The sequence below is a fragment of the Mixophyes fleayi genome, chromosome 1, assembly GCF_038048845.1.
Source record: "Mixophyes fleayi isolate aMixFle1 chromosome 1, aMixFle1.hap1, whole genome shotgun sequence".
Classification (NCBI taxonomy): Eukaryota; Metazoa; Chordata; class Amphibia; order Anura; family Limnodynastidae; genus Mixophyes; species Mixophyes fleayi.
In genome coordinates, this window is record NC_134402.1 from 166,587,416 (window position 1) to 166,615,282 (window position 27,867).

At 39.0% G+C, this 27,867-nt stretch overlaps 1 protein-coding gene across 1 annotated transcript; it reads left to right on the forward strand.

Moving 5' to 3' along the window:
* The first annotated feature begins 1,153 nt into the window (after window positions 1-1,153).
* HPSE (heparanase) lies at window positions 1,154-27,849 on the forward strand. Its single transcript, XM_075203359.1, has 12 exons — window positions 1,154-1,687; window positions 2,778-2,923; window positions 7,758-7,886; window positions 8,688-8,861; window positions 9,180-9,351; window positions 10,004-10,051; window positions 12,826-12,919; window positions 17,335-17,441; window positions 19,454-19,568; window positions 22,148-22,275; window positions 24,512-24,655; window positions 24,911-27,849. The coding sequence occupies exons 1-12, from the start codon at window positions 1,497-1,499 to the stop codon at window positions 25,068-25,070; spliced, it is 1,608 nt and encodes a 535-aa protein (XP_075059460.1). The 5' UTR covers window positions 1,154-1,496; the 3' UTR covers window positions 25,071-27,849.
* The last annotated feature ends 18 nt before the right edge of the window (window positions 27,850-27,867 follow it).

Genomic DNA, 27,867 nt, shown 5'->3' on the forward strand with positions numbered 1-27,867 from the left:
ATCTAGTACTTTCTAGAAAATGATAGTTAGGATCTGATTTGTTGCTATGTCCAACAATTCACTTTTCCTTTTTAAAAGCTTTAGCAAATCTACTCCCGTCTTTTGGCCTGATCACTGAACAAAATTATCTCTGTCCAATTTTTCCACACATGGGTACATTGAATGGATTTAGCAATTCCACGGTTGGTTAAATGACCACATCACAGTTGATCAAACTAGTATGTTGAGGCAACAACACCAAAGTAGCCAAATCATCCATTTATTACACACATGTAATTATCCAACTCTTTTCCCCACCAATCAGAGCAGCCAGGCAGCACACTCTCCCTGCCTGTCTCTGTCGAACGGACCTGCACATAGTGTGCAGCCGCAGGCAGCCTTAGCTGTCAAAAAGGGGGTAGGAACTAAATCGCCCTCCGTAAAATAAAATTCTAGATCCGCCCCTGGATTAAATTTTGCGCAAGGTGTTTCTGGAATGTCCACGGAGACACATCACGCTGATGTTCTAGCTGGAATCTCAACTCTAAGGGGCGCGAGCAAAAATGAGCGGAGATTTCTACTATAATTGAGGCGATGTGCGCAACGCGATGTCTGGTGTCACTTCGCCAGCAATCGAATATCACCCACAATGTGAGTTGTTTTCAATCTGGAAAGTCAACAAAATTTCAGGCCAATTTTGTGTAACTCAGCCAGACAGACCACTTAAATAGCCACCTATTTGCCCACTATCACCATCTTAAATTTTGACTATCTACTGCCTTGTACATTACCTACATTGTCTTCCTGACTCCCCTCTCCCTATTCTCATTATGCCCTACCAATTCCACTGTATACTGTTCATGACTCATGTATCAACAAAGGAAATCCTTGTTAACTACTTTTGTTATAAGCTTTACACGTAAACATTTTGCTCTTGTAATAATAGTAATGTCATTTAATATTGGCTAAAAATCTAAATCTGCTGTAGCCAATCAGTACACATAATTGTGCTGCAGATGCTGGTAATTTTAAAGTAATAAACATGGAAAAATAAATAAATAAATAACGACCTGTCTGTTGTGCAAACAATTCCAGTTGACTGCAATATATTCTCTCTGGGTGTGACTTGCTATTTCTATACTAGCCTCCTCCCTTCACCTTCCTCTGATCATGTGACTTAAGAGAAGGACAGTGCATTGTATACCTGTAACATTCTTATTGTTTTTGCAGCCTACATGTGTGTCTTTCAGTTTTTGCTTAGTTTTTCTTTTTTGTTTGTGAGGAGTGTAAAGGGAAGTTGTGGTTGACCTCTAACTTAACTGGGCAGTAGAGTAGAACATTTGCAACCCTAGCAGAAAGCTTACAGAATTGATTGTGTTTTATATACACAGCTTTCTCTGTATTCTGACATGTTCTAGAGAAGAAAAGATTTCTTTCTGTTTGCTGTCTCTACAGCATATCCGCTATAGCACACTTGTATTAATTCTCATCACAACCTTATACACAGAAGCTGACTAATGCATTTGGCTGCCTGCATTTCGTTCCTGACTGTTGCTGTTTTAAAGACATGCAGCATCTCTCTGGATAATCCAGTGGAACTTGAACTACAGCTAAAGACAAGTGAAAGATCCTCCTTAAACCCAAGATTTCTTTCTGTAACGATTGATGCCAGTCTTGCTTCAGAAGCCAAGTACATTGGTTTCCTTGGGTGAGTAGACTGAATAACTTTCTACTATTATTTCTTGTTCTAAACATGTCAGTGAGGCTGCTTGCTTTTTGATCCTGGCAGGTTGGGTTTACTCCCTATGTTTAATGCTAGAAAATAGAGGATTATATTTCACAGAGTAAAATGGTCAATTGACTTACTAAGCATAAAAGGGCTTACAGTTTTAACTTTTGCAAAGCTTCCAGCTGTAAAAGACATTTGCACAGTGCTAAAAATGTATCTAATGTTTACCCTGCCTTGTATTGTATTATAAAGGTATTGTAGGTGAATATCCCCTAGTTTAGTCATTGTGAAGCCGTCAGTCTTCTATCCATCCAAGTCGCTTGTACTTTCAATAAGTCTTTACGGAAAACTCCTACCCGTTTATACACAACACTGATTTTTCCTAGAAGGGAAATACAATTTTTCAACTCTTCAGTATAATGGAAGACGTTTATGAAAACCGTTCTACAGGTAACATAGGTGCATAATTATCAAAGGCCTAAAAAACCTGTTGCCATCGAAAATGGGTGTTTTAGTAAAGTAAAAAAATCTATTTTTTACAATTTTTATTAGAGGAAATGAAAGCCCAAATCTGAGCTTTTAGTTCTACTGTGCCTGCCCTTGTCTCCTCATTCATGCACGCATTCACAGAGACTGACCAGGCAAAGTGATTACTCCTTACTGCTCCTGGACAGCTGTCCTGACAATATTCTGTTGATAAATTCTGGTGAAGAGTGATTTTATTATCGCATTATAATGGTGATAAAAAAAATCATCCTTGTCAACGTATTTTGATAATTGGGGGTCAATCGGATTCTGTCATATTTCTTGTATAATTTAGAAACTGAAGGTAAACGTAGTTGCTGTGGGCAACAAAACTTTTCTACACAGTTAACCCCTAGAATCATTTTGAAAATTTGCCCCAATGTTCACATATGCCCCAGCAGCTAATATGTAAACTTACTTGCCGTCTGAAGAACAGTAGTTAAAAGACATGCGTATTAGAGGGCATTCATTCTCTAAGTAAAACTAAGTAATATTATTTCTAAACATTCACATGGAAACTTTACAATGCATCATTTTCTCCTAGATCTCAGAAACTCATCACTTTAACCAGAGGGCTAGCTCCTGCCTACCTGAGATTCGGAGGTACAAAATCAGACTTTCTCTACTTTGACCCAGCGGAAAAAGCATCTGTAGAAGAATTTATTTTCTGGAACTTGCCAACAAAACAAGGTGACAAGATAATGGTATAATGTGTATTTCTACACAGAGTATAGGTAACACTCTGCAATACAGAGAAATGTACAGTACATGTATACCAAGGGTTGCCGAGAGAGGGGGGGGGGGGGGTACTAATTGCCAGGGGGCCCAGTCCAGGCCCTCACTGCTGACTGTTTTTTTTGTTTGTTTGTTTTTTTTTAAACCTATTTTTTATTTTTTTTGTTTCCTGTGGGGTGGGGGAGGGGGGTTTGTTCCACCCCCTTTGTTGGTGGGGGGGGGCAGGATACTAACAAAATAAAAAATACTCACATGATCGCGGCGCCGACGTGCCTCTTCCATCTCTGCTCCATTTGCACTGAATGTTGGGCAACATTTAGTGAGGAGCGGCGCAGAGAGGACCCAGAAGTAATAAGAGATGAAAGAAGCCAATACAAAGGTAAGTAAAGCAACTGTGGCAAAGGGAGGAAAACAAAGGCACCGAGTGATGTAGGAGACAGGGAGGGCAGGATGGCATAGTGATGAAGGGTGGGGGGCAGCATTGCTCGGTGATGAAGGAGAAGGGGGGGCAGCATTGCTTGGTGATGAAGAAGAAAGGGGGGGGAGTAGCATGGCACAGTGTGATGAAGGGGGGGAGCAGCATGGCACAGTGTGATGAAGGGGGGGAGCAGCATGGCACAGTGTGATGAAGGGGGGGAGCAGCATGGCACAGTGTGATGAAGGGGGGGAGCAGCATGGCACAGTGTGATGAAGGGGGGGGCAGCATGGCACAGTGTGATGAAGGGGGGGGCAGCATGGCACAGTGTGATGAAGTGGGGGGGCAGCATGGGACAGTGTGGTGAAGGGGGGGAGCAGCATGGCACAGTGTGATAGGGGTCACAGCATGGTGGTGATGAAGGGGCACAGTAATGTGTGTGTGTGATGACACAGGGGGCTTGTGGTAATGTGTGTGATATGACAGGGGGCTTGTGGCAATGTAGTGTGAGGTAGGTGGTGGCTAATGGGTGCAATTTTGTTTGTGGGGTGATGGTGGGACAATTTAATAGTGGGAACTATTTAAGATGGGGTGGTGTGGGGGCTATTGAATGCGGGGGTGAGTTTGGGGAGAATGAGGTCTCTTTATTAAATATGACTATGAATTATTTAATGGCAGTGATGGTTGCGAGAAATGGGTATATTTATGAAATGTTAATGCTATTAATTTATTGCTGGGGCTGTTTGGAGGGAGGGAAATAGGTTTATTTATTAAATGGCAATACTATTATTTTAATGTTGGGGCTGTTATTAATTATTAATCGTGGGTGTTTTCGATTTAACGCCAGGGCTGGTTGGAATTTTCTAAATGTAACTATTTTTTTTCCAAATAGAGCCCCCAACATTCCAGGATCCAGGCAAACCGCAACTAAAGAAACCTGCAGCAACTGGTGGTGAAAGTGACAAGAACAGGTAGGAGAGAGCAGGACAGTCTGTGAAATGTTGTGATTCTAGTGGGACGATCCCAATTTTTGGTAAGTGTTTTGCCCAATGTAAGGTGCAGTTCAAGACTGTGAACTCTATGTACACACTGCATTCTTTTTATACTACACTATGATGCTAGATGTCCTAAAAGTCAGGAGTGCTGGGACATATGTCATGCTCTGGCGAGCGGGCACTGCACCCTTATGCCAATGGTGTACATAACAATGCCGTTTTTTTCCTGTAGGAGGGTGGCCTAGCGCTTTTCACCTGCTAGCCATACCCCAATGATGCATAGTCATGCCCCCAATTGTATGAACACACCCACTACCACTTTTGCGCCGCTGCACGCAAACTATTTTTACATGCTCAACTTTAAGGAGGCCCCATGAAGTTGTTCTTCTTGGCGGTCCTGACTATACCACACAACGTCATATTGCCTCACAAAGTTTTTTTCTTTTTTTTTTTCTTAAGAGCCGTTAATAAGAGCTTCATAACTTTCAACTAGAATATGGGGCATGTGTATTAAAGTTGCATCTTGCATTCTTCTGGATGCCAAATCCAGTAAAACCTTTGCAGGCATCTGTTTCACTGCACAAATTTATCATTCTAAAAACCAAACAAAAAGATTAATACCAAAATTAAAACATCATCTCAAATTTCTATGTAGATTGCATGCATAAGCATTCGGGTTGACCGTAACAAGATCACTGCAGTATATACCTCACCAGCTGTCAAGTGGGCAAACATCCGTCAACTTCCTTGCAGCAATCAGGCAGGTAGTTTAATCCATACAAAAGTGCACCCACACTCAATGTAGCAAACCCTCCTAGGGACCTTATCCTTTACATTTGGGGGAAAAGTTGCAGATCCTTTACAGAATATATGGACTGTTGTACACCTAACCAATACTCATGAGGTACTCAATGCCATTCTCCTGCTATGTGCCAGTTCTCCAAACTGTGGCAAAAGGGTCTTTGGCATGACAGGTGCTAAAATTTGCCAGCCAGCCCCTGATTAGGACATACAACTAAAATTAAGGTGAATGTTTTTTCCTAGTTTTTTGTTATTTCAAATGCTTCCAATTCCTATCCTTTCAAATGTTGTTCTAGGGAAATAACTCTGTATTTATTACATTTTACTACTTTTAACCTGTATTGCTATTTGATAGTGCTTGTCCTTGTCAAACTACTTGACTGGTTTAATCAAGAATCTCACTAGTATGTGTCTCTTTAGAAAGATCTTAACTGACCTAGTTTTCCTTCCGTGGTTGCCCCCTGGAGTGAGGCAACTTCCCCCTACAGCCTCCCCTGCTATGATCTCCACAGTTAAGTTGTGGGACAGCTCTCTCCACCACATTCCTTATGTATCCACCAAACATCCCCCTAACTCCACCTTCTCCATTTCCAACCAGGTTTATCTCCTAAAGGATGGGCAACCTTGGCAACAAAATGGTAGATTTCTTTTATTGTACCCTAATAAGGATAATAACCTGAACCCTCTTTTTTGGTAGAATGCCCAAATTGGTCATAGCATCTCCTCTTCATCAAAATGTCTCACTTTTTAACACATTTTTATCCTCAGGTTCTCTGCTGATCTACCATTATTTTTGTCACAATGGTAGAAGGAACCAAACTGTTCATTGCCTATCAACCAAAAAGATAAAATCATTGTGCTTGGCTAGCAGGAGGAAAAAGGAAAATAATTATAAGTTGCTTGCTAGAGAACATCCATGAAATTACGTAATTGAGTTAATTTAGTCACAGATACCCGAGGAAGGAACTGTGCTGGTAATGGTTTATATCTGCACATATGGTGTATTTGCACTATCTTCAGATCTTCAACAAGATACTCTACATATTCCTCGAGGTCTCTGCCTGTCACAAACAAAATACATTACTGGACAGAAATGGGCATGGTGTATGGAAACAGTGTTACAACCCCTTTAATCTAATCCATACTCGGACTGCACTTTTTAGCCATGTTGTTACCAGGAAGTATTTGTGATGGAACTATAACATCTCCTTGGAAAAGTATTTCAGGGGTCAAATTCCACCTCCACAGGGAACACTCAGAAATAACAATGGTAGCTTAATTCGCTCAACTCCTGTTTGCTCAATATCGTCCACTAGTGAGCTCTACAGACAGCCAGGACCCGGACCCAGTAGGGCTCACCTGAGGGAGGACACCTGGGGAGGGGGCCGGATAGTGTGAGAAACCCACCAATCGAGACCTTTTGCAACTTCCCTGGGCAGGCAGTTCCGAAGGCGGGATTATGAGGTGATAAAAGAGGCTACCCTGGGAGCTGGACACGAATGTGACTGACTTTGGCCAAGAGGTGATGCTCTGCCAGAGATGTGCTGTGGAACCTATCTCGTTGGATTAATTTGAACGGATTTCCTCACTTGTTGGACGTGCTATCGTTAAGGGGGCCGTGCTGTATTTAATCCTGTTCTGCAGAATAAATCATCCTTCTATTTTTTTACTCTAATACAGTCTCCGAGTGATTTGGGAACCACGTATCTTCACTATTACACTGCGTGTTTCAGTTAATTGGTAGTTAAGTTATGAGATCTTGAATTCCCATTCTACTAAACATAGCTTAAGTACTGACCTCATGCTTCTGGAAACAATCCCAGGCTACCCTGATATGCATGTGGATCTTAGACGTGGATATTTATATGCATTATGGACCCTTAGAGTTTGATGTGAGAATTATTTTAGACTATTATTATATACCTGTATAGTGTCAAACACATACTCCTTTCTGAATGTATATTCTAGTCATGAATGCTACACCCAACTGCTAGCTTCAGCTCCCAATATCTAATTGAATTTTTTTTATGGCTCTTGCAATAAACACTATATGAAGTGAGCCAAAATAAACTGGTGTCAAATGTCCAGATAAACACACTGGAGTCAAACAGATTATTGTCCAAATGTCAGGACATTGTAGGACAGCTGTATCTTGTACAATTGCCTACAAGCAAGTAAGCATCTTGTGGCTTTCCAACTCTTATTTGCCCACCTTGATATTGGTAGTTCAGCAACAGCCATAGAGCTATGGATGTTAAACTGATCAAACAACCATTTTGTGATTGTTAACAATAGTCATAAAAATGTTTATCAATTATTTAGAAATTTAGACATGTAGTGGAAGCAGCATTTTTTTGACAGAACCAATATTTCAATGTATCTCAGTGATTGAATTTATGAGTGACATTGTCACCAATTTTGTTTTAGCTTACTAAATGGATTCCTCCCCTACAGACAACGGGAGCACTTAAAGCGTGCTAAATTGTTGTTGTTTTTCTTTAACTGTACTATAACATGGCTGTATTTTAGTCGGTGTATCAAGAACTACTTAATGAAGAAATTGTTTTTATCTTTTCAGCAAATCTGTGTGATGACATCAAAATCTCCACTTATGTTCAGCAGAAGCTTACATCTCAATGGCTTGCTCTGGAACGAGCCATACTCAAGGAGGCTTTTCATGAAAAGTACAAAAATGCAACAATCACAAGTAAGGCTGAACATTGTGGGTCATTAAAATACCGATGGACGATGCACAGGACTTATATAGAAAAGATGAGGATATTTCCAATTTATTTATAAGGTTTGCAGAGCTTTTCAGACTTGTAATTAGTTAGTTTGGAGGTGATTTAAAGCTTTGATTTCAGTGGGACTCTGTTCCCACCAAAAAGAGCATGCACTGTGTCTAGCTTGCACTTGTGTTTATCTAACAGCAATCAAAATAAAAACATAAAACTCACAAACAAGTGCTGAAAACAATAACCTTTTGTCATCTTTAGTACCTGGTTTTTTTTTTTTTGTATCTGATTCTGAGACTGAAACAAACAGTAATACACCAATACTAAATGAATGTAATATTAATGAGGTGTGTTCTGAAGGGACTTGGGTAGAGCGTGCTTAGACTGACTTTTCACCTAGTACAGAGCACTTGGATCAGGCAGATGTTTGCAATGCCAGGGGCTCGTAAAACTATTTCAGATTGGTAGCACGACAGACAAGTTGTAGGCATTCAGACAAGTGTAAACTAAGCATACGGAGTAGTGCAATAGGATAAAATGACTCAGCATTATAGGCAATTTGGTAAATATTGAAAGCAGAGACCAAAACAGAAACTTCCACAAGTAAGTTTTAAGAACCAAAACTATCCCAAAAATTTGGACCAATAACTCATTTTCATCTAAAGGCTGTTTTTTGAGCAACAGTATTTCCATCCAAGTTTAGCCTACTATACAGCTTATACTGTTCATGTTATATGTTTTCCTGCATGACCTAATAATACTTAATTTTACAGAGCATACCATTGACCTGCTCTACAGATTTGCAAACTGCTCAAACTTGCATCTCATTTTTGGACTAAATGTTTTACCGAGGACTGCACATGATCAATGGAATAGCTCCAATGCCAAATTACTCATTGATTATTGTGATTCAAAGAAGTACAACATGTCCTGGGAATTAGGCAATGGTAAGTGGTATAAAATATTAATGACTGACTGATCCACAAAAATGGAACACTGGTCATTTGATTGGAATTCATAGACTGCAATAGCAACAGTGACCCCATCATGATCATATGTCCCCATATAAATCTTAGAATAACTGTCTCTTTGAGCTTCCAGTGTCATTGATGTATCTACTATAATATCTAATTGGAAACAAGCCAAGGAGTTAATAACATTTTAATCTCTTAGCTACATATTCCAACCTTTCCTTTCCAATGACTGTGATTTCTTTCTCCCATATATTCTAAATGATGGCCTCACTTTCATTTATGTTTGCTTAGAGCCCAACAGTTTTAAGAAGAAATCTGGACTGTACATCGATGGCTCCCAGCTTGGCAAAGATTTTATAAGTTTACGTAAAGTCCTCAGCAAGTATAGCAGCTACAAAAACTCTGGTCTCTTTGGTCCTGACATTGGTCAGCCTAAGAAACAGTCGCAAAAGATGCTAAAGAGGTGACATTTTTAATAATTGTGACATTTCTTTATGTGACAGAAACATTTATTAAGTTTGCACATTACCTTTTTCTTTGTTTTTAACCACGACTTGAGTGTAAAAGCCTAGTAATATGTACAAATTAGTGGTAAATACACTTGAATATCATTTTCAGTGGTGTCATGTCAGGTTGGCAGCCTAGCATCCCTTATAAGAATAAACTATTTTTTTTAAGTTGTATAGACATACTGAACTGAAATGGCTCAGTACCTTTTTTTTTTTTTTTTTTGTTATAAAAAAACCCTCTAACTGGAACTTAACTAGAGTTAGGCAATCTGGGCTTCTTCCAGAGAAGTAATAGACCCCAAATAAAATGTAAACACAATAAGTTTTTGTTTAGTTGTAGCCAAACAAATTCCCATAACAAAGTTGTGTTCGATTTCATTGTTACCCAGATTATATACAATTGTTCCGTGTGGCAACTAGTGTGGTCAGTTACTGTATACCTGGTGATATCACCAGTTGTATTGTGTGCACACATGATTTATGATAAAAACTGCCAAGTGTACAAGGACATTTTAGATATTAGTGCCATCAGTGCATCATAATTTCTGAGCAATCATATTACTGGTATAATGGATTTATTTTTTTTTAAACTATTATTTTTTTCAGATTTTTGAAAGCAGGAGGTGAAGTTATCAATTCAGTCACTTGGCACCAGTAAGTCTAAACCTAGCGATTCAATTCTCTAAAAACTTTTGTGGCAGTTTACTAGTTTAAAATGTATTTTTCAACTTCTGACTAATTTAATTGCATGCTTTGTACATGATTTCCTGCATTATTTGCTAAATGTATTGCTTTGTCTTTATGGCGAACTTCTGTGTTTTCACCAAGGCTTTTATATTACCCTGGTAGAGTTGCTTGTTTTAGTAGGCCTTGGATATGACGTATAACTGTTCTGTGTGTCCAATGTACAGTGCAGAGCAGACGTGTTATATCAGGAGGCAAGATAAACAACTGTGCATTGATATAACTGTTTTTGTGAAATGTACCAAAGGAAATTACAGAAATAGCAATTTAGTGAAGATAACACAAGGAAAGGTACAAACCAATAAAATAAAAAGTTGTCTAAAGGTTTGTGACCCACATTCATATCTAGCTCTTTGAATTTAAAAAATAAATCAAAACTTGAGAAGCTGTGAATAGCCCATTATTCAAAAAACAGGATCCTTAGTTGTTCAACAAACGAACAGACCAGCATCAGCATTCTAACTGAAACAATCGTTGGGCAAGGCATACTCTTTTGATGTATCTTTCTATTACATTTAGTATTTTTCTTATTGATGGTCTATATCTATAATATAAAAGCCTAGCGGCGTGTGTTAGTCTGTGTGTAGAAAAAAAACCCAACAAGCTGCAGCGCCATTCTTAGCATTATCTAATATTATAAAAGTAAAAGCCTAGCGGCGTTTGTTAGTGTGTGTGTGTGTGTGGAGAAAACTATTTTCTCAGAAAGGGCTCATCCAATTGACCTGAAATTTGGTATACTGACATTATTTGACAAAAAAATTAGAATAGTGAAGTCAGTTAACTTCCATCATCCTCCCTTCCCCCTGTGGGAGGGGTAGTAAAGGCTAAATTTACGAGTTGAGGGGTCAAACTCATTTTCGTGAGGTAATTTTACCTCATGAACACACATTAAAAAGGTTGCTTGCATCGGGAAGTAACGCTCTTCCCCTGAGGAGGCCTGGGCTAGGCCCAAATGCATGACAAGAACCTTTTTAAGACCTTAAGTAGCTTGATTTGACTAGAATGCATGAGTATCATGCACGGGTTAACTTGTATACACATATAATGCAATTACAAGATATCAAAATGGAGCTTAGCCCGATATTTAGGGAAAAGTCAGTCTAATTTAGTCTATATTTAGGAACACCTCCACATGTACGAGTGGCAGCCAGGTGGTTGATCCGGATAAAATCTAGAATGGGAAAAAAAAGAAGGAATACGGTGCCTTCTGGTGTAGTTAATTAAGTAATACAGATTATCAGTACCACAAGAGAGCTATGAGAGGATCCCCAGCTGAATAACTTCAGTATTTAAGGAAACCAAACATATTCAAGTGAACCAGAGATACTGTGTTGTCTTCTGAAATGACACCACCTCCACCTAGTGTGTGTGTAAGCGTTTCAGAAGACAACATAGCATCTCTGGTTCACTTGAATATGTTTGGTTTCCTTAAATACTGAAGTTATTCACCTGGGGATCCTTACATAGCTCTCTTGTGGTACTGATAATCTGTATTACTTAATTTACTACACCAGAAGGTGCTGTATTTATTTGTGTGTGGTATGTATGTATGGGGGCAGCACGGTGGGTAAGTGTGCTGTGAGGCAGAAGTTAGCACTTCTGCCTCACAGCACTGGGGTCATGAGTTCAATTCCCGACCGTGGCCTTATCTGTGTGGAGTTTCTATGTTCTCCCCGTGTTTGCATGAGTTTTCTCCGGGTGCTCTGGTGTCCTCCCACATCTCCAAAACCATACTAGTAGGTTAATTGGCTACTATGAAAATAGACCCTAGTGTGTGTGTGTATGTTAGGGAATTTGGACTGTAGGCTCCAATGGGGCAGGGACTGATGTGAGTGAGCTCTCTGTACAGCGCTGCGGAAATAGTGGCGCTATATAAATGATGATGATTATAATTTACAGTGAGGTGCACTTCAAGGGAATCGTGTTTTGCGTGGGTTTCATCTGGGTGCTCCGGTTTCCGCCCACACTCCAAAAACATACTGGTAGGTTAATTGGCTGCTATCAAAAATTGACCCTAGTCTTTCTCGCTCTCGCTCCAATGGGGCAGGGACTGATGTGAATGAGTTCCCTGTACAACGCTGCGGAATCAGTGGCGCTATATAAATAAATGATGATTGTGTGTGTGTGTATGTATATATGTATGTGTGTGTGTGTATATATATATATATATATGATTTTTTTTTTTTTTTCCTAAAAATGTGTCAGTGATACCTTTGAAAAATTGGACTTCTGTGGTAAAATGCTATGGTGTGGAATTGATGGTCCTTTTAGGATCTGGGTTTTTGCCAGCTGATGGTGCCATCAGTGCAGTTGTCAGCCCATGCTTAAGCTCCCACCCATATCCAGTGCACTTTGAGTGACAAGCACAGGTTACAGAACTATTCCTGCTGCTGGACAGGCTGTTGTATGTTAATCAACAGATAGCTGGCTGTACAGGTTGTCTGATTGTCTTGCATACATGATAGCTAACTGGTAGACCAAAGTGTAATGTAAATATTGCTGGAAAACTCAGCTTTGTCTGCTGTTGTAAGCGTTGATAGATGAGTCATTTGTTAATTCCTGGAACTTTTGGTACAATCTTATATTTGCAATATACTGGATATCCTGAATTTAAATGTGATGGTATAATATTTGTTTATATGATTCATTCATTAATATTTTGGTTCTCTCTTTACAATAAACAGCTATTATGTTGATGGACACACTGCTTCTAAAGAAGATTTCATGAGCCCGAGCATTTTGGATAGTTTGGCTTCAGAAATAGAAACTGTGGTAAATGTATGTACTCTACTTGTTTCTACATTTTTAGTTGTATAGTTCAGACATGCCAATATTTGATGTAATTATGCATAAGGAACTTTTGCAAGTGTGTTAACACTTGATCACTTTCACAATTGCTTGTTTTAAAAAGCTACTGATACTTTAGTATATCTAATACAGATATATGCCTGTATTATTAAGGGTGTTTAAAATCACTAGTACCTCATGCCTGAAAAAAATAAAATACATCATACTGTCCCTTTGCAGTGCTTCAGAGGCTGCTCAGTTTTGGGTGATATTATTTATTATTATTATTATAATTATTATTACAAGCATGAGACAATAGGAAGGGAGGACCCTGCCCGTGAAAGCTTACATTCTAGAGGGAGGGGTTGTAAGAGGCAATAGTTAGAGGCACTAATATGGTGCTATTCTCTGACTTTTCTGGTCAAAAGTAAAGGTAATAATTTGTGAATTTGTTTACCTCTCTATTAGTTTTCTCTTAACCTGTCAATAGACAGCATACTGCCATATCTGGGGATAATATGGGCCCAATAGACAGTCACTTACATGAATTGTATGTATCAAAACTTGCTTGCATATAGTGAGTCATTGGTGGCAGCCTCACAATGCATTTCAGCCAAATTTTTTATTATAAGTGGGTCTTGAGCAAGCTGCAGAATATAAATTGAACATTATTGTCAACCCATGCCTTCAGTTACCATAACTTTCTTCACAAAACATGGGCCTCTATTTTAATAAGCTGCAAAGTGTCTCACTGATGTTCTGGAGAGACTTTGCAGTGGAGATTTGAAAGAAATCTCTGCTCATTTTTCCTCACACCTCTGAGCGGAGATTTCTACCATAATTGCTGGCAATTTGTGCGGTGTGATGTCCGCACACCACATCACCGACAATTGAATTCCCCCCTTAGAGTGTAGCTTAAATATAATCACCATTACTGCTATTTCAGGAGCACAACATGAACACCTGAACCTAAAATGTATGATATGTACTTGGGCTGTACCAAATATACTGTAGTCTATTCTATTGAATAATGTATATTAGGTAGTAAATACAAAAAAAAAAAATTAAGTAAACTATTCAAACAAGCATGTAACACACAGGGCAATGTTTATTCATTTGGAGATGCTATTTATTTTGTCAGTAGCCCTAGCCCCAGTTATGTTACCTAGTATGCATAATGCTGCTATAGACCAATTATTATGATTATATTGTCATTTTCCCAATGACACAGGCTTTATGTCCACTGCTGCTGTTATTGTTGGACTGATCATGGAAGCCATAGTCTGTTTATTGGTATCATTGCATCTGTAATTGTCATGAGAAAACTCTTATTTGATTTCCCCATACGTAAACGTTGAAGTGAAACTATTTTTGTTTTATCACTGTCAACACCAGCGATTTGTTGTGTGGCTTTACACAATGCTGATGACATAAAACACTTCAAGCATCCTACAGTCTAAAACATTAAAGTGTTTCCTGTGCAGTATTTCAGTTCTCCATTTGTGGCTGATCAGCTGTTTGTTACTAATTAGTCAGTGTGGTTGCTTCACTTCTGTAACTCAGCTATAAAACCTGCATACAAAAATTAGGGGGAAAATGTGGCGGTAGTAGTCTGCTATCCCTATACTTTATTTTGCTCCATCCCAGATCCTCAAAGAGCATTCACAGGGCGCGAAGACTCGGCCAATTTGAATGTGAAATCCACAAAGAAAGACATTGACTGCCTTTATAGAAGCTGAGAACTTATCTTGGCAGAGCAAAAATCCTACAGTACCTCAACCACTTATAAATATGAACATAACCTCTTATTGTAACCAATACATCAGTAGCAAAAATATGCCTGTGAGTTTAAATGTAAAAAATATTTGTCTACAACTATACTGTACATACTGTTCTGTATTATATCCTAGCATGGAACTGAACCCCACCTGCTTTTCATCCAGTGGGGAACTTTCACATATACTGTAAAGTCCAAGAACACCTGAAGTCGATGTGTGGATAATATGGTTTGGCCTTTTAAATGAAGTCACTTTGAAAGTTGACAGTATCTAGGAAAGTTCCATACTAAATGAATGCACGTAATATGATCATATTTGTATGTGTTTGAGTGTTGTAGGATGTTTGCTTTTGAGGATCACCATTTTCTACATAGAAACATATCGGGCAACCCACCAGAAAACTCAACATTGATTCTGGGCTGAATTTGCTACTTTGGAAGAATGGGTAGTCACAGCAGGGCTGACATTACAGACGTGAAGGCTTACTGCATGCAGGTGAAAAGGGCGGATATATCCACCATGGAACATCAGATTCTTACCTTGACGGAAAATCCGATAACCAATCTAGACATAACATTTGCATAGGTTTGCCAGAAACAGCGACTGAGCTTGAAATCTTTCATGTTAGACCTATTCCAAATGATTGATCCCTCCCTGAATTTAGAGGCTTGTGTTTGTTATGGACAGGGCCTATCAAGTTTTAAGGCCTGAGATTTTTAATCCGTGTTTATTTACTGTTGTTTTACTTGGACTGTGCACTGTGTCATCAGTCAAGTAGGGAACTGATGGGGAGGCCTCAAGAACATTATATTATACCATTTTGCTGGACTGAGATATAATAACAAGGGTGAAGTGTAGGGAAAGTTAGTTAGGGGACAGAGTCCGACTGCACCAATTACTTTACTATCATCTACTATGTGTGAGAAATCCATATACCTGCATGGTGCGGAGCCTATTTCATTACAGCGACTACGTGTTTCAAGGGGTTAAAGGAAGTAGCAACAATGTCAAGTATATCCTGTCCTTATTATTTCGGAGGAAAAGCCTGAAGAAAGCAAGTGTTGTTTGAGGACAGTGATATAGTGAGGTGCTGCTCTTTTGACCATCAGGGTTAATCCCATACCGAGGAATATAAGGGCCCAGGAGAGAATAATGTTTTAACTACCTCATGGCAGAATTTGCAAAACTACATATCTGCCTGACTTCCAAATGTATTACTATGTTATGTGTTTGCAAAGTTAAAGCAACTGTAATAGAACTGTGTGTGCATTGCTTGTGATAGTTATCTCTGTTAGATGCACATAGAAAGGCCACGTTGGAAAGTAAAGAGGTTCTTCTTAGCTACAGTAAACTAGAGGCCTGTGTATATTGTAGTTTAAATACTAGTCAGTATTGTTCATAAGGGATATGTGACCATTTTGTTCAAACCCAAAAAATCTATTTTTGATACAAAACTCCTTTTAGGAGCTTATGTCTCATTAATAAATTTGCTGTTGTGACTTCTAAAGTACAACCTGGTATAGTAATATTCCCTTTGTGTGTGCCTGTGGTCTGGAGTAGGTGGCATAGGGTTGAGGCACTGTGTGACACAGAATACATGGTAATTAGTCCATTCGCAAACAGGGTGTGTGTACAAATCTGTGTGTGCCCTAACAAAGGAAAGGGTCTGTTATATATGCAAATTTTCACCCCATCTGTCCCCTGGAAAGAACTGCACCCGTTTAAAGAGATGCTAAACTGTAAGGGCTTTAAGAATTGATGGGAAATCCCCTACTAAACTTTGTTTTTTACACAGTCATAAACTGCTTTCTGTCATACCCATTGGAGCAACAAGTTCTTTCAAATAATTGGGTCTGCAAGGAACTTTAGTAGAATCATTGCAGTATTTAAATTGATGCTTGTGCGGATCCTGTTGTTCCCTAGTTGGGTGTTTGGAGTGATGTACCCAACTACTGCCTCTAGTGTTTTGGTCAATTTTTTTGTCTTTTTTTTTCCCTATTAAGATGTTTCATCATGAAATTTAATAAATGTGTCCTTCTCGGTCTTCAATCAGATGAATAAGAGCTTATTCTAATTTAATAATTCTAAAAAGAAAAAAAGCTAAATACAATTTAATTCAAATAAAAGAAAAAGCCTATACTCACAATCCTGAAGGATTGCAGTACTCCTAGCATGTAATAGAAGTCCAATTCATGTTTGCAAAGATTTTTAATGGTCCACTCCTAGTTAATTCCAACCTCCAATAATTGCAATGTCCTTGATAAATCAACTACTTTGACACTTTTCATGAGCAGACTGCTCACTTCTTCAGAAAGTGGTGTGAGTAATTAAGAACTGCTTAAACCACTTGCCTGGATCTCATTGGTTATCCTAACATAAGCACATAAGCATATGGTCACCCAGGAGTGATGGCTTCAATAAATATGAAAATATAACAAAAAACCCATAAGATTTCTAAGTTTCAAGGAGAAATTATATAGGTTGTTTGTGTGTGTGTGCGTGTGTATGTGTATATATATATATATATATCAGTGAATAATGGGAATTGTAGTATAACAGTATATTATTTTTCTAACAATGTGTAAATATTATTTATCTTTTTTTGTATATATTTTTTTTTTTTTTCAGATCGTTAATGAAATTGTTCCAGGAAAGTTAGTCTGGTTGGGCGAAACCAGTTCTGCATATGGAGGTGGATCTCCTGGATTATCGAATACATACATTGATGGCTTTATGTAAATACATAAACTTTACAATTAAATCAGTTTAGAGGATGGTGGTAGTTTTGTCTTCTGGTACATTATTATTATTATTATTATTATTATTATTATTATTATTATTATCATTTATTTGTTAGGCGCCACAAGGTTTCCGCAGCGCCGCACATAGTACAAACAGTAGACTATACAGGGTATAACAGTACAGAACAATAAACAAAAAGTACCAATACTTCAGAAACTCCAGGCAGGCAGATGCAATAGACACGGAGCAGAAGAACGGGTAAGGAAACAGGAGGGAAGAGGGCCCTGCTCATTCGAGCTTACATCCTAAGGGAGGGTTGACAGACCAGGCACAAGAGGAGCCGGTTGAGGCAATGGGAGAGAGGGGAGAATGAGCAGAGGAGATAGGGGTTAAGTGGATGGTTGGTAGGCTTTGAGAAAGAGGTGAGTTTTGAGTGCACGTTTGAAGGAGCACAGAGTGGGAGAGAGGCGGATGGAGCGAGGGAGGTCATTCCAGTGAAGGGGGGCTGCACGGGAAAAGTCTTGGATTCTGGAATGGGAAGAGGTGATCAGAGTGGAGGAGAGGCGACGGTCATTGGCCGAGCGCAGGGAGCGGGCGGGAGTGTGAATGGAGGGGAGGTTGGAGATATAAGGGGCAGTAGAGTGGGAGAGCCTTGTAAGTGGTGGTGAGGAGTTTGAAAAGAATTCTGTAGGGGAAGGGGAGCCAGTGAAGGGCAAGGCAGAGAGGGGAGGCAGAGGATGAGCGGCGTGAGAGGTAGATGAGTCTTGCGGCCGCGTTGAGTATAGAGCGGAGGGGGGAGAGAAGGGAGTGGGGGAGGCCGGTGAGGATGAGGTTGCAGTAATCCAGGCGGGAGATGAGTGCGTGTATGATGGTTTTGGTGGCCTCCTGAGAGAGAAAGGGACGGATGCGGGCGATGTTGCGTAGTTGGAAGCGACAGGCTTGGGCAAGGGAATGAATGTGGGGGGCAAAAGAGAGAGAGGAGTCAAGGGTGACACCCAAGCAGCGGAGTTGGGTGACAGAGGAGATGGTAGTGTTGTTAACGACAATGGAGAGGTCATGGTGGGATGGGAGGCTGGGAGGAGGTAAGACAATGAGTTCAGTTTTGGAAATGTTGATTTTGAGAAAGCGCTCCGACATCCAGGAGGAGATGGCGGAGAGGCAGTCAGATACCTGAGCGAGGAGGGTGGGGGAAAGATCAGGTGAAGAGATGTAGAGTTGAATGTCGTCAGCATAAAGGTGATACTGAAGGCCAAAGGAGGAGATGAGAGCACCAAGGGAGGAAGTATAGAGGGAAAAGAGTAGAGGGCCAAGAACGAAGCCCTGCGGGACTTCTACAGCGAGAGGGTAGGGGGGGGAGGAAGAACCAGACGTGGATACAGAGAAGGAGTGGTTAGCGAGGTAAGAATACATTAGCTGATTATGTATTAAAGTGCCAGAGTGCATAGGACTGAACTATATACCAGCCAGCATGAAGCAAGGTTCCCCCAAGAAGTTCACTGCCTCTTGCACTTTTAACGGGAAAAAAAACCTAAAAATATTTTAAGGATCAGCTCCCTTACTAATTAATGAAGACTCTTCCTGCATCTTTAAATAGGAAACTCTGACAAATTTACATTGCTTAGAATTGCAAAACTTACCCACAGATGTGTTTACTAGTATGATATTACAGAAATATATCATATATTTGTAGAGGCACACAAAGTATTACAACAAATCGAACAGGGCAGTATACCCGGAAATGCTGTAGCAGAGCAATCTTCTGCAGCATAGAGCAGTACATGTTGTCTCAGATCAGTGAATTGGGAAAATGAGACAGCACATGGTTGGTGGGCACTGTGGCAATTAATCCCGTTCTCTGCTAGCGCAGTGTTTTCCTTTGAAGATAAAAGTTGTGCATTGTACGGCTATTAATAAAATGTCCATCAGTAAACCTTTTACTACCATTTCAGTGAAAAAACCATACTACTGTAAGAGCTATTCATTTTTTTTTTCCTCTTTCAAACAGGTGGCTAGACAAGCTGGGAATGTCGGCTAAATTGGGAATTGATGTGGTGATGAGGCAGGCACTTTTTGGGGCAGGATCATACAATTTGGTGGATTCTGATTTTGAACCTTTACCTGTGAGTTTTTGGCTCAGCCTTTCTAACTTGCTAATTTATGTTCGTTGGTTGCAAAATTGATTGTGTTGCTGTAATTGTATATTATAGGTTACATTATACCACATATAAACGTAACAACACAAATAACTTAACATATTTTACTGTAAGTGGGCATAGATTTGTTTACAGGCCCAGGCCTAGGGTGGCATCATTGAGGGGAGGGGGGGGGGGAAGAGTCAGTTTGTCCCTCATTTCATCATGCTAACATATTTTTTTCTTGTGCAGGAATGCCAGCATAGAACAATTCTAATTTTAGACTACTAATAGAATATATTTTATTCATTTTATACGTATTATATGTGAAGGATATCTACACCATTAATATCTATGGTGAAGGGGTTTAGAGAACTATTAGTGCCCTGGGGAGGCAAAATAAACCCAAAACCTACATCCGGACCTGATTAACAAAAGGCCTATATTGCAACAATGTAATGTTGGTGCTTTTGTGTGCATGTGTTGTTCACTCATTACTTATTTCACATTCACTTTTTTATTTCACTTTTAGAACATACACATATGCTGCATGGTTGCATTGCAATTAGCTGAAATTGGCTGTGACTATGTGGACATACAGGAAAACAGCATACATATGATCTATTTGCAATGTAACTATGCATTCTATGCATAACTCCCAATAGTCCGGAAGGGCATGGTCTATCAGAAAATCGTCATGGCTTTGTGATTTGGGGGGAAAGAGCGTATTTTGCTAGTTTAACTGTAGAAAGGTATGTTATATGTATTTCATATATCATATTGTAAAACCTGTATGCTGCATATTTGAAGGTAGTAAAACCACAGGCATGCATATGAAGTAGTTACAATGCATCCTTGCAGCATATATACTTTATATACGTATCAGTGGTTGAAGTGGGCAGGTATATGGTGGTATGCCAATGCGCCACGTCTCCTACTGCCTACAATGTAAAACTATCAAATTCTTTTCACTTACATTTTCCATACTGCCAGTTCTAAATTTCAGCTTCGACCACTGATATGTATTGTATATCCATACTGCCTAACATTTATATATGCAAAACTGGGATAAAATTATCTCCTCCCCCAATCCACCCAAACCCCACCCTCATTTGCCCAAATGCCCAATTTTTGATGAAACCCTGCCCACTTCTGTGTAAGCTCCTCAACATATTTTGTTCATATAATTGTTTAGCAACACCTAATCGCCAGCTGCTCAAAGAAAAAAGCAGACCTCTACAATTATTGGTTTCTGAGAAAGTCACGAATACTTCCACTATAAATGACTTGAACTAGTAAAGGACCACATGACAAAGTGCAAGAGTTCAAAGCCCATCAATCTATTTAATAGATTGCAAGCTCGCATGAGCATGGTCCTTCTCACCCTTTGATTTCACAATTGCACTTATGTTGTCTACATTGTGTATTCCTGTTTTTCCCCACTGTCCAATGTAGCAGAGCATAAGTTGCAACTACAAATCATGTGCATGATAAAAAAAAATGGGTTGCTGGTGCCTTTTATAGGTTTAGGTCAACATGTATTATGTCAGAAATTTATGCTTATGAATGTAAAATGCAAAATGCGTCATGTCATTATTGTGGTGGGATAGGAAAGGTCCTAGGAGGAGATGGAGACCATTTTCAAGCCTATAAAAAATATATACCGTTCAACTAATTTTATATTTTTGTGAAGCCATGTCAGGGAAAGGGCGATCTGGTCCACTATTGGATTTTTATCAATGACCTCTTTAATTTAGACCTATAAGGGACAGCTGGGTCAGCTCTCCCCTTTTATGATGTTGCTGCCGGCGTCATTGTAACTGGGTTTCCCCAGTTAAGAAATCCCATTTCAGCACGGTTTCCTACTGTACAAATCACACTGCCCTTCAAAAAAACCATGCAGGTCTCAGAATGGCACTACAACAGATGTTTTATTTCACTCTTTATTCGCAGTATAGAAAGACACCTGCGCTAGAAAATTCAGCATTGTGCTCATTTCTGACGCCATGGGGTTTGAAAGCACTACAGAGTATAGTTATTCACAATATGGCAGACAATGCATTGGACTGTGTACCTAGCTCACTTAAAATTGAGAATTGGCAGAAAAAAGTACCCGTTGGATATACTTTGCTATAGTATATCGAATCACCAATTAGAGATCATTGATTTATATTTATAAAATAAACTCAAACAATATATTTGGATTTTAGATAATTATATTTTTCCAATATTAAAGGATAATTTACAATTTTATTTCTTTTTATTACAATCAGTTTACAGCAGATTGTTAGTTTGATTTTACAGTTTCTCGCTTCTCCGTCTTTTGGCTGGTGCTTGTATTCAGTGTAACACAAAATGCAAAAAGAGTATGAGATAAAGATTAATGTGCTGACGTAACAACTTGCATTTATCTTACTGACCCGATGAACAGCCAGCCTGAGGCGTCGTACCCCCTGGCATTTATTATGTGCATTTTATTAGGTTTTTAATGTTGGCAAAACCATTAATATCCTATACTGCTAATAAACAATTGTACTTAAATGCTAATTTACATAATATTTCACTAGGATTATTGGCTGTCTCTGTTGTTTAAGAAGCTGGTTGGATCCATTGTTTTGAATGTCAGTTTTAAAGGTTCCAAGGATGTAGGTGAACAAAAGATTCGGGTTTATCTCCATTGCACAAATATTAACAAGTAAGTATTATTATAATAATAATAATAATAATTTATTATTGTAGATTTGTAAGGCACCACAGTACTCTCCAGCACTGTACAGTAGGGAAAACAGTACATAAAACAGGGACATAGAAGGTAGACAAAATAAATGGACACATGAAAACAAAGGGTATGAAGAACCCTGCTCATTAGAGAGCTTACATTATAAGTGCAAGAGGGCACAACTGAAACAAGAGGAGAGAGTGTGGCTCAGAGTGGAGATTGGGACAGCTGTGAGGGTGTATTAGTGTGAATATTATTATCGAGGATAAGGTCACCTCTAAAAAAGAGATGGGTTTTCAAAGAGCAACTAAAGATTTGAAGGCTGTGGGAAAGTCTGAGCGTGGTAGGGAATTCCATAAGTGGGGAGCAGCAGGGGAGAAGTCTTGTAGGCGGGAGTGAGAGGTGGTTACCAGAGACGAGAAAAGGCGAAGGTCAGAGGTAGATCTAAGAGGGCGGGAGGGAGAGTATTTTGATATGAGATTTGAGATGTATGCAAGGATAGTGTTGTTGAGGGCTTTGTAGGTAAGGGTGAGTAATTTGAATTTGATTCTGGAGGACACAGGGAGCCAGTGTAGGGATTTGCAAAGCAGATGTGGAGTGCTGAGAGGGGGAGATCAGTCTTGCAGCAGCATTTAGGATGGATTGAAGTGTGCATATATGGGTGTCAAGAATGCCAGATAGCAGGAGGTTGTAATAGTCAAGACAGGAGATGAAAGAATGGATAAGAGTTTTTTTGGTAGCATGTTGAGTAAGAAAAGGGCATATTCTGGCAATATTTGTAAGGTGGAGTATTATATTGATTATTATATTGATCTACATATCTTTAAGGGCAGGGTTGGACATATAATAAAGTAGAATTTAGAGGTAGGTGCTTGTGGGGGCAGAAAAAGGTCAGGTGAGTGTGAGATGGAAGAGGGCATAAGTGGTGACAAAGTGATTGTGTCATGGGACTGTGATGATGCACAATCAAGCATGAAGCCCAGTCTCCATCCACTTCAACAGTGAAGAGGGTGGGATCTGGGAAGGAAATCTGCTCTTCTGTGAGTCTTCGAAGACATTCCAAGAGAGTAGACAAGTATGAGTGTACTGCATATATCCAAATTAATGGTAGATGTACAAAAGCAAGTAAAGCCAGTATGTGACATTCATATGCTAAAGGTTGAGTATTACTGAGCTGAAAAATAGACCTGAAGTAACAGAAGGTTTTTTTTTTTTTGTTTTTTTACTAAATATGTCCATATTGCTCTTATTTACTTGTAGCAATTGTCGTGCTACAAGGGAAGAGGTGCTTTGATAACTAAATAGGCAGCCAGGCACGCAAGGCTTGCATTGTTTGGACTGGTGAATTCATACATTGTGCTAGGGACAGTGATGTGACAGCAGCTCAAATGACTGTAGTCTCCATCACATCCCACTAGGATAATATCCTAAAGATGTGGGAGGGACTATAGCTGTATGTAATAGTGTTGAGGTAAAACCTTTACTTTTTAACAATCCTGCTGTAGAATGTCAGAAAAAAATGTTTTACTTTATGGTTCATATCTGAAAATATTATTATTATTAGGTTTAGTGGTCCTTTAAATTATTTTATAGTGTACAGTATTATAGAAATGTGTCATCTAGCTTGTGTAAGAGATGATAAAAACGTGTGAATAGTGGAAAACATTCTTGTCTTAGAAGACCATCTCGCCCAGAGTTTACTTTTTTAGTTATCATAAAATATACGGTACTAGAAATCTGCCTGTTGTCAACAATACATAACTCTTCATGAGAATCACCTCCGCTCCGAAACACTCTAAGTGTCAGCTATGTACTGTTTAGCTGTCTTTCCACAAATATTGCATTCTTTGCATGTACTAAAATATCAAAATGTATATGTACTAGCAATTCTACTAGCAAAAACAACTCTGATACAACAGGGGGCAGTTGTTTTTATACTATACATAGAAGGTATTGTTTGCCTTTTTATGTAAGAGCAACAATTTTCCCCCACAACATTCTATACCTCACTCAATTTCTCCTCTTGCTTTTACATATAAGAAAACTAGGGAACGTGTGTTTTTTTTTATTTTTTTATTTGGCAATATGGTGACTCCATGATTAACTGTGATCATAATTGGGTGTAGGCATTATTTGGTATGCTGAATTTTAATACAAACACATTTTATTTCCAAACTTCAAGTTTTCTTTATCTATTTTTTTTAATTTTCAGCCCAAAATACACAGTGGGAGATGTTACTCTGTTTGCCATGAACTTGTACAACCACACACAGCAATTGCAGTTACCGAGCTTCCTCACGGAAAAGTTTGTGGATGAATATCTGCTTTTACCTGCCGTGGGAGGACTACTTTCTACGTATGTTAAATTACAAGAGGATATTATACTGAATAGTTATGGGAAGTACATAATCTGGTTTCATGAGAACCATGATATAGTGTGTACTGTGCATGTTTCTTTTATTACAGTTCTTGCACTTTGTTCAAACATTCCCCTTTACTATAATATTTCTATAGTGCCATATTTTTTTTCCCTTATTAACACATTAGATCTCATCAACTGATGCTTATCAGTTAGACTTACTACTAACATGTATTTTTCTTCTTTGTCTAGAACGGTCTTGCTGAATGGTCAAGTTTTAAAGATGGTGGATGAGAAAACATTGCCAGCTTTAAATGGGAAGCAATTGGATCCAGGCTCTACTCTTGTTCTCCCTTCTCTGAGCTTTGGTTTTTATGTTGTAAAAAATGCCAAGGCTGTTGCTTGTCTATGAGTTCTGAAGAGGACACAAACCTTCTTTATGAAGCTTAGGACAGATTATTTAACTACATGTTACAGCAAGTTAATGACTTGCCCTCTTTTGTATCTTCTCAGGGAAACCTTTTACTGCTAGAATTTATGCTGAAAATGAAGGTCATAGCTGTATTCTATTACTTTGAATATCAATATTTACTGGATTTGCATTGCTGTGTAATCAACTACAGTTGTTGACTAATACTGCTATACTCCATTATGAAGTTAAAGGAACACTTTTGTTTACTTTATTTTTTGGAATAAACTAATTTCCTCTCAAGTAGTGGAACCCGAAAGGACTGTCGCCTCTACCAGCCTTTGTAGTCCCATGATGCTCTATGGCTAACAACTTGTAGTTTAATTCAGAAATATTGAATTGCAAATTGAGTTTACTGATGTGATTTGGCAAAACAGCTACGTCAACTGTTCTGCTGTTTGTATTAATGGTTTTTTATTTTATTTTTTTAAAATAATGGTTTTACTCAGTAATGCTTCATCATGAAATAAATGTAATGTTTTGTTATTGTTATGAAACTCTCAGCTGATTTAATGCTTGAAAATCAAAAGCAAAAAAAAGGAGTAACTTTCACCTGGGCAAAACTATGTTCCACTGGAGGGGGAGATAAATTTAAAATGTGGACAGATTTATAGCTGGGGTATGGTATATCCTAGATCCACTTTAAATTTCGGTATACAAATAAAGCTATCAAGTAACTGTGCGCTACATGAAAAAACAGGCAGTACATTCCTTATGTGCAAAATAATAAACTCATTTGCACCCCCTGCATTGTAACTTGTTTTTTCTAGGAGCAAATTTACTCCTTTTTATTTGCTTTACTTTTCTTAATGAATCAGGCTCTCTGTGCATTTTTAAATGACCAAAGTCCCTTGTACTAGTTGGTGAAGACTGTAACCTTCATCAGAATGAATGTGTATATAGTAGTAACATTAAGAATTGCTTCCCTCTTTCATCATTTTAATAGCTCTTAACCTAGTCTTTAAGGGCCTAAAGAGTTATCAATTTACTTATTTTCCTGTTTAAAAAGGTATTGGGTTATTTATAAAACATTTGCAATAAATAGTCTTTGAGGAACGATCTTTTATATGTCTAGTGCAAGTTAAACAATTTGTCTGATTGCTATTGTTTAGTGCAGTTTTTGCACCAAAACATTGATCTAAAGGAGCCCCAGTAAGTCATGTCTCGGTGATCTTCAACCAAGCCACCATGAACCAATGATTAGTGCAGGGTTTTTAAAACTTTTCTATGCTAGGTTAGAAAAAAACTGGACTTCGGTATGGTTTTTTTTTTGTTTTTTTTAGAGATTTTGGGTTTTGGGAGATCCTGAAGTTTATAAACAAAGCAAAGTTTCTAATGTTAATTATTTTGCCACGGTTATGATACTGAATATCAATGTCTTATACACTATATGGACAAAAGTATATTTATCATTGAATTGAGGTGTTTCAATCAGACCCGTTGCCAGCGGTGCATAAAATCAAGCACCTAACCATGCAGTCTCTATTTGCAAACATTTGGGATACAAAATGGGTCTTTTCTGAAGAGCTCAGTTTCTTCAGGCGTGGTCCTGTGATAGGATGCCACCTTTGCAATAAGACTGTTCTTGAAATTTCATCCCTGCTGGATATTCTATGGTCAACTGAAAGTGATATTAGTAGAAAGTGGAAGCATTTAGGAACAACAGCAACTCACAAAGTGGAAGACCATGTATCACAGAGCGGGGTCAACAACTGCTAAGGCGCATGGTGCATAAAAGTTGCCAATGCTCTGCTGATTCCATAGCTGAAGAGTCCCGAACTTCCACTGGCATTAATGTAAGCACAAAAACTGCGGGGGAAGCTTAATGGGATGGGTTTCCATGCCCGAACATCTGCAGGCAAACCACAAATCACCAAGACCAATGCCAAGCGGCAGAGAGTGGTGTAAACCTATGCTGTACTGTGAAGCAGTGGAAATGTGTTCTTTGAAGTGATGAATCATGCTTTTCTGTTTGGAAGTCAGATAGGCGAGTCTGGGTTTGGCGGATGCTGGGAGAACGTTACCTGCCTGACTGCATTATGCCAACTGTGAACTTTGGTGGAGGAGGGATAATGGTATGCTGAAGCATTAAGATTGCCCTTCACTGGAGATAAGGGGCCTAGCTCGAGCCCTGAAAAACAGCCCCATACCAAGTAATTTTGGACAATGCCATACAGTTTGGGGAAGGCCCTTTTTTATTCCAACATGACTGTGCCCCAGTGCACAAAGCAAGGACTACAGACATGGTTTGTGGAGTTCGGTTTGGAAGAACTTGACTGGCCTGCACAGAGCCCTGACATAAACCCCAATGAACACCTTTGGAATGAACTGGAGCGGAGATTGCGAGCCAGGCCTTCTCGTCCAAAATCAGTGCTTGACCTCATAAATGCTCTACAGAATGAATGGGCACAAATTCCTGTGAAAAACTCCCAACATCACGTGGAAAGCCTTCCAAGAAGAATGGAAGCTGTTATCACTGCAAAAGGGGGATCAACTCCGTATTAAAGTGTATTCAAATACATACCATGTCATTAGTCCCTGTTGGTGTAATGGTCAAGTGTCCTAAAACTTTTGTCCACATAGTGTAGTTACTATTCACCTCCTGGAAACCTGAGCAGTAAGTAAACAATCTAAGCCTTCCTTCCCCAAAACCAGCTGCAAATTAAATCAGATTTTTTTTATTTATTTATATATTTTAATAAACAGGCCTCCTTCCACCCAATCAACTCCAGAATTTGAT